Source organism: Ilyonectria robusta (assembly GCF_021365365.1).
Source record: "Ilyonectria robusta strain PMI_751 chromosome Unknown BGZ61scaffold_15, whole genome shotgun sequence".
NCBI classification, from domain to species: Eukaryota; Fungi; Ascomycota; class Sordariomycetes; order Hypocreales; family Nectriaceae; genus Ilyonectria; species Ilyonectria robusta.
Genome location: NW_025764449.1, coordinates 933,850 through 945,960, shown reverse-complemented (window position 1 = coordinate 945,960; position 12,111 = coordinate 933,850). Strand labels below are relative to the sequence as shown.

The following is a 12,111-nucleotide window of genomic DNA, read 5'->3' as shown; positions in this document are numbered from 1 at the left end:
GTTAGTACGAAAAGGAGAACGACCTAGAAAGGGTAGAAGCTGTAGGTATGTATGGCAGGCCGGGGAGCCTTGCTGCTGCTGTGGGGTGATTGATAAGACGTGGAATCGCCAGAGCGGCATGGGGGATGGGATGGCGGTGATGGTACGCAGAGGGGATCTGATTGGCGGCGGCGCCCCTTTTGGGAACGACGACGCCTGAGGATCGAAGTGGCGACTGGAAGACTGCCACTTGGTTGGGCTCGGTTCGTCCGGCCTCGGTGAAAGAGGACGAGCATCATGTCGTCATCCACCCCGGTGTCATGATGTATCTCCAGACAACAACGTGCTTCACCCAGGGTAAATGGCCTGTGGCGGGCCTGTCGCCCAGGCGGGGGAGCAATCCCGCTGGTGGTCCCGGCTGGCTGAGCTGATTGATAACGCGCCATATCAATCAGTGGCTGTGACGACACGGCCGTGCATGAACGGCTCACATGGGCCGGGGGAGGGGGTGGCGAGGAAGAGACGGTGTGTCGCGTTACTGCCCGGAAATCGGCATCTTATGCTTGTTGGGATTTACACGGCATCATCGGCGGCATGTAGAAACAGCGTTGATACGATGTTTGTTTCCTCTTGAGCCAACTGTGCTCTCATCCAAATGTAGCCTCAACCGGGTCATAATTTGACACTCGTAGATGACACGAGCAATGGACACCTCATCATCGACTGCTTGGGACAAAACACTTCTCATTCAGTGCGTACCTAATGGTTACAGTTCATTCAAACACCCCGTCCCCTTCTTCTTTCCGTGACCACCCCCTACCCCAGTTTCCTCTCTGAAAAACCACCCGTTGTGATTTCAAGCAAAGACAATAAAAACCCCTTACTCCCAAAGTTTCCCGTCTGCAAGACATGAGAAAAATAACCATCCATGACGTCGAGTCCGTGCAATGGCAATTGGCCAGCACGCTTCACCCAATCTGATGATTCCATAGGTGATTTCCTATCCGTCTCTCCCCGTCGACTTTCTTTTTTCATCGCCAGCCCCAATAAGGGTATCGTTCCCGTCATGTATCCCAGTTGTGTGTTGTGATGTGATGATGGATGTAGTTTGTTGGTGTGCTGTGTAAAATGTGGGTGAGCGGGTTTAGTGCTCTTTACGCAGTAGCGGCAGCGGGAGTGGCCTCGACAGCGGGCATCTTCATGCCGGTACCGTCCAGGCTGGTGGCCTTGGCCTTGGGGTTCTTGGTGTAGTAGTCTGAGATGGCGGACTTGATGGCATCCTCAGCCAGCATTGAGCAGTGAACTATACGGGTGAGAAAGTCATGATTAGTCACATTTTCATATGAAATATCGGGGCCGCGGCAATTGCGCAAGCAAATGAGAGATGAGGGACATACGCTTGACGGGAGGCAGGCAGAGCTCCTTAGCGATCTCGGTGTTCTTGACCTTGCCGGCATCATCGAGGCTCATGCCGCGGACAAGCTCGGTGAGGTAGCTGCTGGAAGCGATGGCGGAGCCACAGCCGAAGGTCTTGAACTTGACCTCGGAGATTTTGTTGGTCTCCGGGTCGACACGGATCTGCAGCTTCATGACATCGCCGCAGGCCGGGGCGCCGACGAGGCCGGTACCGACATCGAGGTCCTTCTTGTTCATGGACCCGACATTGCGAGGCCGCGAGTAGTGGTCCAGCACCTTCTCGTGGTAGGCGCGCGAGGCGTTGATGGCGACAGCGGGAGCGAGCTGTCGCGCAGAGACGAGCGAGGGCCGGGCGAGGGGGGCGGCGAGAGCGGCTCGCCGCGAGATGACGCGGAGTCCTCGGGAGAACATTGTGAATGTGGATGTGGGTGAGTGAAGTGTGAGTTGAGCCGGTGGCGGTAGCGGAGGCCGAGGTGGACGGAGGCGAAGGAGATAGTTCGGTTCCGTTAGGGGTTGGCTGGACAGGATCGAGAGTGCAGGTCGACGATGGCGGAGGATCGGACGAATGCAGGTTGATAGAGGGTTGTCGAGAGGCCAGAAATGGTGACGGAGATGCAGAAGGGAAGATGGAAATTCACAGGCGGCGTGTGGAGGCTAGATAGGTCTGCGTGCTCCAAAAGGCTGGGATGGGCGGCGATGCGGGCTTGCACAAAAAAGATGCGGGACTTGCCCGCGGAAAGATGGCGATTTCGGCCAGTGCATCACCGGATCCCGCACCGGCCAATCAGCGAGCTCCGATTGCTCGGCCATTACGTCTTTGCTAGCTCGGTCCTCGGAGAAGAAGATGGTCGCCCGAAAGGGGATAGCGCTGCGTCTAAACTGCCTCAGCGAGTGAATGCTCTGGCCCCTCTTTCTTTGCCGTTTTTCCAGGCGAGCCGGATTGTTATTGGGTGCGTCCGATGGAAAGATGGGGGGCCGATGTGGACTGCTGGACTTTGACTTCCTGGGGCAAACGCATCTGATAAGATGCTCGTGAATGCACAATTAATAATATCATGTTCAGGTAGGGGACGTTGAGGGTCCTGTCTTCCCTGCCAACGTTTTCAGCCCGAGCCTAATTAACACGACAGAACAAAAAAACTTCAGATCCGCGACTCCAAGCAGATTTGCAAACACTGCAAACGTCCCTGTCTCCCCACTGTGTTGCTGCTCCCCGTAGGCGTCATGTGACTCCATGACGCCCGCCAACTAAGCTACCCCTCAATTAATCAAGGGGCGGCATGCGTTACGTCGCCGCGGACATCCATGATCCATCTACCGCAGTATCTTATCGTAGCTCCCAACACTCCGTGCAATATCTTGCGGCATTCCCACGGCTCTGACTTCCGCGGCCGCGGAGTGGGACTCGATGAGCACGCTGACCAGGATGAGGTTGAGGTGCAGAAGGGGCCCCAGCTCGATCAGAAATTACCGGCGGGCAATGCACGGTGAATCGACTGAATGACCGCCTCCGATCTGCCTCGGACGCATAGCCGAACAACCACCACCAGCATCAGCGAGGTGTGGCAGGTTGGCGTATGCACTCGTCATCCTTCACCTGGAATCACCGTGGGAACATTATCCAATTCGCCGATGTACAATATCACCGGATGTAAGGTAGAAAATACCAGCACCGACCGGGAAAAATTCACAGTTCGGGGATAAGTCGTCTCCGTCTCGGTGATGATGAAAACCGACGCCACCATCCCAGTCCGCCGCGTCCCATGCCCTCAGTTCCTGGTCCGGTCTCTCGGGGCATGCTTCAGCCCTTGATTCCGTGGCACTCACCCATGCTTCTGACTCTTCACTGACTGGTTGACTGGTTATGTCCTGTTGGCCGTCACCAGATAGCGGCTCTGATTCGGACGGCGGTACCAAACACCGTCGGTACCGCCGGCCATCATTACTACCGCCGAGCCCGGCTGATTTCCCCGACTTTTTGACTGCACCAACCTGGTCACCCGGGTGGGCGCAAACATTCCAACCGTAGCGTCGGGGCAGCAGTCTAGCGAATTTCGGGTCGCTTGGGTTTTTGATGCCTTGGTGCCTGGATTTTGTTTGCGGCCATGGCCCTCTGGAGGCGAGTGAATGACAAATGCATACCATGCAAACGACTGTCAGGACTTGACAGCGGACCTACAGTCCCTGCAGGGTTAGCGAGTGGAGGCGAACATTTGGAATTCTCAACCATATGATGATGCTGATCCTCGTAAACCCCGCTACTGCTGGATGGCAGCATGGATGTCCCAAATGAGGAGAACAGGTGTGTGAGTGTGAGATCGACGCGGTACGCACGCATCAGATCTGATGAGCCACACACGCCACATGAGCGAGCCATGCGCCACATCCGATCCCGCACCGCTTCCCCGCCAGAAGTACCAAAAATTCACTGTGGCTAGTGCCTACCTCGCTGTGGCGGATTTGTGGCAGAGAGTGCCCCGCCTTCTTTGTCTTCCCCGGTCAACCAAGCAGGCTCCAGTGACGTGTGTCGTACATCTTTCTCTGAAGCTGACGAAGCTTCAGTGGTGAGCAACATCTGTATTATCTTGCAGCCATCTTGATCCTTCATACTTGACTCCATTTTGAACTACAGAGAAAAGACCAAAGAAACCAGTTGTACCGGATAACCATGGCTTGCCCGCATTTGGAGTCGATCGGTAAAGTCGACCCCGCCAACTAACCGTCCCTCCTTGGAGCTTGATGCTTGAGCTTCGAGCATGATCGCTTCGGCTCTGCTTGGATCACCACGGAACAGAACGTGAAGCTAACCATTTTCTCATCTTCCAGGGCTCACGCCTCCAACTCCCTTCCAATCCGTCTACCGCGAAGACTGCACGCAATGCTTCGACTCCATTGTGAGCTTCCACCGCCCTCTCGAAACCGCAAGCTCCTACGGCCTTGCTGACCCTTCCCTTAACCTAGGACGATCCTGCTGGCCTCGATGTGTGTCTTCAGTGCTTCAACGGCGGTTGTGCCAACGATAGACTTCACAACAAGCTCCACCACGTTCTCACGAGCCACCCTCTCGCCCTCAACATCCGTCGAACTCGGAAGATGATCGTTCGAGATGAGCCCCCTGCCAAGATGTCCAAGTTGTCCATCGCCGCTGAGACCGAAGAGGACCGATACGATACCGCCCTGGCTGTGAAGTGCCTTGACTGCAATATTGAACTGGACAAGACAGGTCCCAAGCTTGCTCCCCTCGTTGACAGCATCATGAAGGCCAACACCTTCTCCCGAAAGGAAGAAGTCAAGGCTTGGGAGCAGGAGCTGACGAGCTGCGAGCACATCCTGCTTATGCAACAGCACCCTTCTAGAAAGATTGAGCAGGGTGCTCTTGGGCACTGCTCAGCTTGCGACCTTGCCGAGAACCTCTGGCTCTGCTTGGAGTGTGGTAACTTGGGATGCGGTCGCAAGCAGATGGGTGGTGTCGATGGCAACTCGCATGCCCTAGCTCATTCTGACGCGTCCGGCCATGGTGTGGCTGTCAAGCTTGGATCAATCACCCCCGAAGGAACGGCCGATGTCTACTGTTATAAGTGCGACGAGGAGCGCATCGACGACGGCCTAGGCGAGCACTTGGCGCACTGGGGAATTATCCTTGCTGAGAGGCAGAAGACTGAGAAGAGTCTGACAGAGATGCAAATTGAGCAAAACCTCAAGTGGGACTTTAGCATGACTACTGAAGATGGCAAGGAGCTGAAGCCCCTGTTCGGACCCGGCCTCACTGGCTTGAAAAACCTGGGCAACAGCTGCTACCTCGCCAGTATTCTCCAGTGCCTCTTCGATATGCCCTCTTTCCAAGACAGATACTTCCGACCCAACGATGACCTGCCTATTGTTCAAGAGCCGGCCTCTGACCTGGAAACCCAGCTGCGAAAGGTCGCAGACGGTCTTTGGTCTGGAAGATATTCTAAGCCTGACACCGATATTGCTGCGGAGTCTGCTATTGCTCACCAGAAGGGCCTCCCACCCGCCATGCTCAAGCATCTCATCGGCCGAGGACATGAGGAGTTCTCCACGATGCGGCAGCAGGATGCTCTTGAGCTGCTCCAGCACCTGTTCAAGCTCATCACTCGGTCTCAGCATCCTGGTGACCTGAAGGATCCCACTGCGCAGTTCCGATTCGCTCTGGAACAACGCCTGCAGTGCCTGGGTTGCAAGAAGGTCAGGTACAGCACTAATGAGCAGGACAACATCTTCATTGACGTTCCTCTGGAGAAGATCCCGGCCGAAGAGGGAGCGGAAGCAAGTGCAGATACATACAAGCCAGTTACTCTCAAGGAATGTCTCGACAACTTTACCGCTACCGAAAGGGTCGAGCTGACCTGCTCGGCATGTGGAAGCAAGGACGGATTCACCAAGCGGTCGCTTTTCAAGACCTTCCCTGATGTCCTGGTTGTCAATGCCAGGAAGATGACGGTGGTCAACTGGGTTCCTATCAAGGTTGATGTTCCCGTACTTGTGCCGGATGGTCCATTCCCCTTGGACACCTACCTGTCCCAAGGACTGCAACCATCAGAGGAGAAGCTACCTGATGAACCAGAGGCAACCGCCCCTGCGTTTATCCCCGATGCTGAGGCAGTGGCCCAGTTGGAGGGGATGGGATTCCCTCGTAACCGTTGCGAGCGAGCCCTGCATGCCACTGGCAACTCTGATGCCAACTCGGCCATGGAATGGTTGTTTGCGCACATGGAAGACGCTGACATTGATGCCCCTCTTGACCTGGGAGGACAGTCATCGGCTGCCGCAAGCACTGCCGACCCCGAGAAGATTGAGATGCTCGGTGCCATGGGCTTCGGTGCTCCTCAGGCAAAGAAGGCTCTCAAGGAGACGGGCGGCGACGTCGAGCGAGCTGTGGAGTGGCTCTTCAGTCATCCTGATGATCAAGGGACCTTTGATGATGATGCCCCGACAGATGGTGCTACGGCGGCGCCCAGTGAGCCAGCCGGAAGTGCGGTTCTCCCAGCTAACTTTGAACTCCGGTCAATTGTCTGCCACAAGGGAACGAGCATTCACGCAGGGTAAGTTTATTTGACTAGGGTGGTCAAGATTATCAGTTAACAAAGCTTTAGTCACTACGTTGCCTTCATCCGCAAGCAGCTGGAAAGCTCGGCCACCTGGGTGCTCTTCAACGACGAGAAGGTTGTGGAGGCGCATGATGTGGACGAGATGCGCAAGTTTGCGTATGTGTACTTTTTCAAGAGAGTTTGAGCCAAGATTATGAGAAACGGTGATGAGGCGTAGATGGTTTACTCTGGGGTGGTTTGATGAATGTAGATTGGGGACATGGCGCGAGAGACCAGGCAAAACCTAGTACATGGTTTCTTCTCATAGAAGTTGCAAAGACAGGCACCGGGTGCCGAATAGATACCAAATATCGTACAGTTCTGTCAACACCATGTTGAAGTAATGTGAATCAAGACAAAAAAACCCTCACGCCGCCCAACGCCATCCCGGCCGTCTTGGCCGTTCTTTGTTCATTATGTATGCCTTGTCGTAGGAGTGAATCTGGTTCCGAACCTGCGACTCTCGTTCCTCCGCCTCCTGTATGTCTGCGTGTCTTGTTCTATCGCCACCATTACTCCGCCAGCCGGTAGCTCACCAGGGTGTCGACGCGGTGGCTGGCGGTGCTGAAGCCACGCAGCTGGACCCTCTCGCCGTTCTCGATCTCCTTTGCGGTGGAGTCGCCCCATTCGACGGGGACCTCGCTGTCGGCGTCGGCGTAGACGAGGACGTTGAAGGTGCAGTCGCCGCTGAGCTGGGGCAGGAAGGTGACGGAGGCGGTGATCTGGCGGAAGATGGCGGCGATCTCGGCCTGGATTTCGGGCTCCGTCTTCTCGGCGGGTGCGGCCGGGGTGGCGCCGGCGACATTTTCTTGGTCGCTAGGTTTGGACTTGGACTTGGACTTGGACTTTGTCGTTTGGAAGATTTGGACCTGGGGGAGGGTGTGGTTAGTTAGGATCTCATGTTGAACAGGCTGGGTGTTCTGGGAACGGAGGATTGGTGGACTAGGGAGCATTGGCCAAGACAAGGAGTACTGGTTAGAACAAAGAGATAGAAGACGTACATCGAATTGCCATCGCTCAACATGCTCGCCTGTGTCTTTGTCCGTGATGACAATGACAAGCTTGGAGATCTTGCCACCAACCATCCACTTGTCCAACTGGGACATGATCTTCTTGATGTATGCCTTGACCTGGTCATCGGCCGAGACCAGCATGTTCAAACCATATTTCTTGACGCTATGTAGTTTGTTAGTGACGTGTTGGGTTTGATGTTGGGTCGGAGACGACGAACGCTGTAAAGTCTTCCGCTGGGTAGACACCTCGCTGGAACCTGGGGGATGTGTCAGTCGGCAGTGTATCAATGGAGTCGGAGCGAGACGGGTTCGTACAGGATGCTGTGGATGGAGTATTGGAACTAAGGAGCATTGGAAGTCCGTAGTTAGCTTCTGCGACAGCGCCGAGGACAGGCTGGATAGAGTGGAAGAACTTACGAATTCGGCCACCAGGCGGGCGCTGCCCTTGAGGGAGAGCTTGTGGACCTTAGATTTATCCTTGGACTTGGATGATTCCTTTGACGACATTGCGGCGGTAGCGGGTGGTTTGGCGATGTGATGGTTCAGGGCGGCGCAGGTGCTGTTCTTTCGGTGATGATGGTGGTGCTACGTTTGTTTACTTTGCGGTTGCGGGGTGGGCGATAAAGCGTCGGTGAGTGCTGTGCCTGGCCAGTGCGGTGGGGCTTACCGAGACTCACCGCGCCTCACCGAGCGGGAACCGTTCATGCGGAGAACAAGTCGACAGCATTTCGTAGAGACTTCAAATTCAAGAGTCTTGGTTGCCTAAATGGAACAAATTGCACTTGATGGCCCTTTAAGAAGTAAAAGCAAACTTGAAGCCGGCTTTTGGCATTGCACGCCATTGTACTTGAGGCGAGTGTTCTTAGTACAAAGGAACATAATGCAAGTTATCTAGACCATGTGAACGACCACACCGAAAGTCCCGATACTCATGAACAACCACTACTAAATTAACGGCGCCTTGGGACGTGAGAAATTACACTATTCCTGGAGTTGTATCATCAAGATCAAATAATATTCACTTCCGCTCTTATTCCTCAACTTCGGGCCGCGCAGAACAACAAGCATACGTAGTTACCCGGTGCCGTACATTTCTATGCGAGAACAATGCCTGGATGTTTTTCTTGCTGAAATATGTTCCAAATCAATAAGATGGCCAGAAGAAAGAACAATTCGACATGTTCACTTCTTGGGGCTGGGACTCTGGTCCAGTACAGTAAACGATAGCGCGATTTGCGGTGCAAGCAGCTTCTTGTCGAATAATACGTAATCTTAGTAGATGAAGCTTTCAGTAAATAATATTGCCATGCCATTTGTTCATGACAGGTAACTGCGCTGTTAGAGTTGTTCTTATTTGATAAGAACAAGACACCATGTGCTCTTGGTGGCTGAGAACACCGTATGAGGTATTGTTAATAGGTCAGAACATCATGCGAGATGGTAAAACATGTTCTTGAACACAAAGCACTGTCACTCTCTTTGAACTCTTGGTATATTAATATGGAATGTATAACTATTTGCTTGTCACTTTGCTTGTTACTTTGCTTGTTACTTTGCTTGTTACTTTGCTTGTTACTTTGCTTGTCACCTTGCTTGCTACTTTACTTGGTTTTATTCTCATTATATCTAGAGCAACTTTCATCTCATAAATTGCACATTACACACCTCTGACATTACAACAGCAATACATCAACAACCGGGAGGGCTGCATCTCTGACATTCGTGATGTTAGAATCTCTTCCCACGTCCCGGAGGCATTCGGTTCATTCGACATTTCCTCTCAGCACCCATCAACTCCTAAATGAAGCCGACCTTGGGAAAAACGATCGTGAGATCCGTGACAGTCTCGCAAAGAGACTGATCACAATGACTCTCCTATTGGAGACTGTACACGACGACATCGTATCGTTCAACGAGTCTAAGTGTTGGACGGATATGGCGTCAGAAACCCTGCCGTACGGCCCCGCGCAATTTATCATCCTGGTTGAGTCCTATCTTTGGGTCATCTGTGATAAAGCTCATAAACAGATGAAAGCAGCCGTCTACAATGCCAAATTATATGATCGTGCTAAGCTTTGCATGAAGGGCCTTGATAAAACCACGACTCTTCTTGGTTTATGCAACATAGCCGATATTTCTCTTGAAAAGGGTAAGAAGGAGTTTAGAACGCTCAAGACAGAGTTTGATACCTTATATCACGAGTCGGGTCATACTGAGGAGCTGGATTCGGACCAAGTTGTTAATATTTCACCTCGAGAAGCGCGGATTTGGTGTCAACTAAATACGAGAGATATGCATAACAAAATCAAGAGTTCTCACGGCAATCCTGAAACTCTGATTAGTTTGCTACGCGGGGTGATACAACTTCCCCTCTCACACAACCCCTTTCAGGGTGAGCCTAAAATATGGCTCCCAATCCCATACATGTTTTTTACATGCCTTGGTATAGACAAGATTGGGAAGATGCTGCATCCATGGGTTCATGTTGGTGCTACGCAGGAGCGCCTCAATCATTGGCCCGAGTTTTGCATCCAGCGCAAGAACGCTCGGGATGCCAAAATTGGCGAGTCCCTGATCAAAGCATGTCACGATCGAAACGAAAGTCGTAAACGACTGGAGTGTGGCATGAGCAATACTGAAAAGGAAGTCTTGCGGTTCAAAGTAATGACCGGCGATATGAGCAGCCTAGCGCCGGAACAGAGCGCAATTGCCGAGTCGTGGACGAAGAACTCGATTCGATCCTGCAAGAGTCATCTCGGGCAGGCCTTCAAGCAGGACGCTCAAGACCGGAACAGTTATGGCCCGGTTGATAGCTGCTACCAATGCAAACAACTTTTCGGCTATGACGAAATCCAGGAGAGGAATCCCAAAAGGGTATTGAAGTTCCGGGCTGGGCAGAAGGAAGAGAAGATAAGTCCTCACTCTTGTTGTGAGGTACCAGCAAGTGTTTATTGTAAGCTGAATAGCTTGTGAGGCAATCGTTTTACCTGATAGAGTGAATAGATATGGTTTACTTTGCATTCTTGTTCCTACTTCTCGCTGGCTGTAATCGCTCGTTTCAAGTGAATAAATAGATAAATGTCTATCACTCAATCCTTCAGACATTGGTTAAACAGGAGTTGATTCAATAAGCAAGTTCCAGATCGTGTATCGCCGTACTCCAGACAAGTAATACCGCACGCAATTAGTCTATAGAGGCCGTCTGCGAAGAACCACGGTATCGCAGGAGGGGTAATACCCTAGAACTAGGACTACCAGAGTGCCTATATTAGCAGTGAGTCGCATTTGACCACTAGTAGTGGCCCTCAGCAATGGAGTGTTGTAGACTAGGCTGAAGGTTTTGTGCTTTTAACTGAGGTTATTAAGGACTGCATTCTTACTCATAAACCCCTTATGTACTGGAAAGGAAACACAGTATCCGTTATTGGTACACATTGAGGAATGCGATTTGAGGAACGAAAGTTTATCCCTAAGCTCCCTTAACTCTTGGTCCTGATTCGTCAGAGGACGTGCAAGTGTTTCGTCAGAGCACATGGGTATCATTGTATTCGCATAACTTTCGCACGCCTCTCCTGTTTTAGCTGGCTGCAAATAGCTTTCTCAACCGACGAGACCTAGGCGTGGAATGAAGAGGCAGGTGCCTCTCGCTCAAACTGCAAAGGAAGTAAACAAGCTAAGCATTTCCTCTATTATACTTTGGATCGATAGGCCGGCATGCAACGGGATGGTAGACGTAATTAGAAGATCCTACTACAAGACAAGATATGAGCCTCTCTAGAAACAGGGCGTATCCCTATGTTGCTGGTTAGTTTGGGAGGTGATGGAATAGCATCATTGAGTGCGAGTCGTGGTGCTCTGTGATCTTCGAGCTCGGGCATTAGGTTGGGATTGAAACAAAGCCATTTCCTGCGTGACTGCGAGACTCTTGTCAGGGTCATGAAAGTGAGGGGATACTCATTGACATGGCCAAAGCGAAACGGATGTGCAGCCCAAGTTCCAATGCGTTGGCTCTTCTCCATGCGAGCGGTTCTACTCAGCTGGGCTCAACCCCGCATCTCGCACGTCCACACATCTTACAACAACAATAGCCACTACGCCAAATCCACCATGGCCAGCCTACACACCCATTCATTCTCCTGAGGATGAATGGGGCATTGTTCTGGCTCTCTGTGCGGCCGTGCTGGCTATTGATCCGGCCTCGAGCGGGGGTGTTCGTCTTCATCCAACCGTTTGCCAAGCCACCACCGCACCAACACTCCCTTCTATCAACCTTCACACCCTCTTCTACCGCGTGGTCCGTCCACCTAGCTAGTTCATTGTTGTAAAGCCACTATACCTATCACTCGGGTAGTAGATGCATGACTTCCCCACCCCCATGTGCTCCCTCCAATACTGGTCTCCTGGCGGCCTTGAGTTTTGAACCGAGATCCCTGTCTGGCATGAACCAGCCACAAAGAGCCTTGTGCATGTCTCACGAACGCTTGTATCTAGAACAGATTGGATGGTCTCCCCATGTTCGACGGTTGCCTCTCAGCTTTGGATCGTGTGCGAGTATAAAACCTCCCATCCCCCACCCTTCGAGCATCCGCAACCGA

The 12,111-nt window shown here is 52.5% G+C and overlaps 4 protein-coding genes across 4 annotated transcripts; 2 read left to right on the top strand and 2 right to left on the bottom strand.

Moving 5' to 3' along the window:
* Positions 1-1,101: 1,101 nt before the first annotated feature.
* Positions 1,102-1,900, bottom strand: BGZ61DRAFT_60358 (NifU-like N terminal domain-containing protein). Its single transcript, XM_046256901.1, has 2 exons — positions 1,377-1,900; positions 1,102-1,282 (listed from the first exon to the last, which is right to left on the bottom strand). Exons 1-2 carry the CDS (start codon positions 1,804-1,806, stop codon positions 1,134-1,136), a joined length of 579 nt encoding a protein of 192 aa, XP_046102072.1. The 5' UTR covers positions 1,807-1,900; the 3' UTR covers positions 1,102-1,133.
* Positions 1,901-3,948: 2,048 nt separating this feature from the next.
* BGZ61DRAFT_60336 (ubiquitin carboxyl-terminal hydrolase 14) lies at positions 3,949-6,832 on the top strand. Its single transcript, XM_046256900.1, has 4 exons — positions 3,949-4,091; positions 4,222-4,289; positions 4,357-6,458; positions 6,510-6,832. The coding sequence occupies exons 1-4, from the start codon at positions 4,064-4,066 to the stop codon at positions 6,646-6,648; spliced, it is 2,337 nt and encodes a 778-aa protein (XP_046102071.1). The 5' UTR covers positions 3,949-4,063; the 3' UTR covers positions 6,649-6,832.
* Positions 6,824-8,129, bottom strand: BGZ61DRAFT_60329 (DNA-binding protein). The gene is made up of 5 exons (XM_046256899.1): positions 7,934-8,129; positions 7,832-7,857; positions 7,735-7,773; positions 7,505-7,679; positions 6,824-7,372 (listed from the first exon to the last, which is right to left on the bottom strand). The coding sequence occupies exons 1-5, from the start codon at positions 8,021-8,023 to the stop codon at positions 7,016-7,018; spliced, it is 687 nt and encodes a 228-aa protein (XP_046102070.1). The 5' UTR covers positions 8,024-8,129; the 3' UTR covers positions 6,824-7,015.
* A 1,253-nt stretch (positions 8,130-9,382) lies between these two features.
* BGZ61DRAFT_480420 (uncharacterized protein) lies at positions 9,383-10,489 on the top strand (the record flags this gene model as incomplete). Its single annotated transcript, XM_046249188.1, has 1 exon — positions 9,383-10,489. One exon carries the CDS (start codon positions 9,383-9,385, stop codon positions 10,487-10,489), a length of 1,107 nt encoding a protein of 368 aa, XP_046102069.1.
* Positions 10,490-12,111: the final 1,622 nt, after the last annotated feature.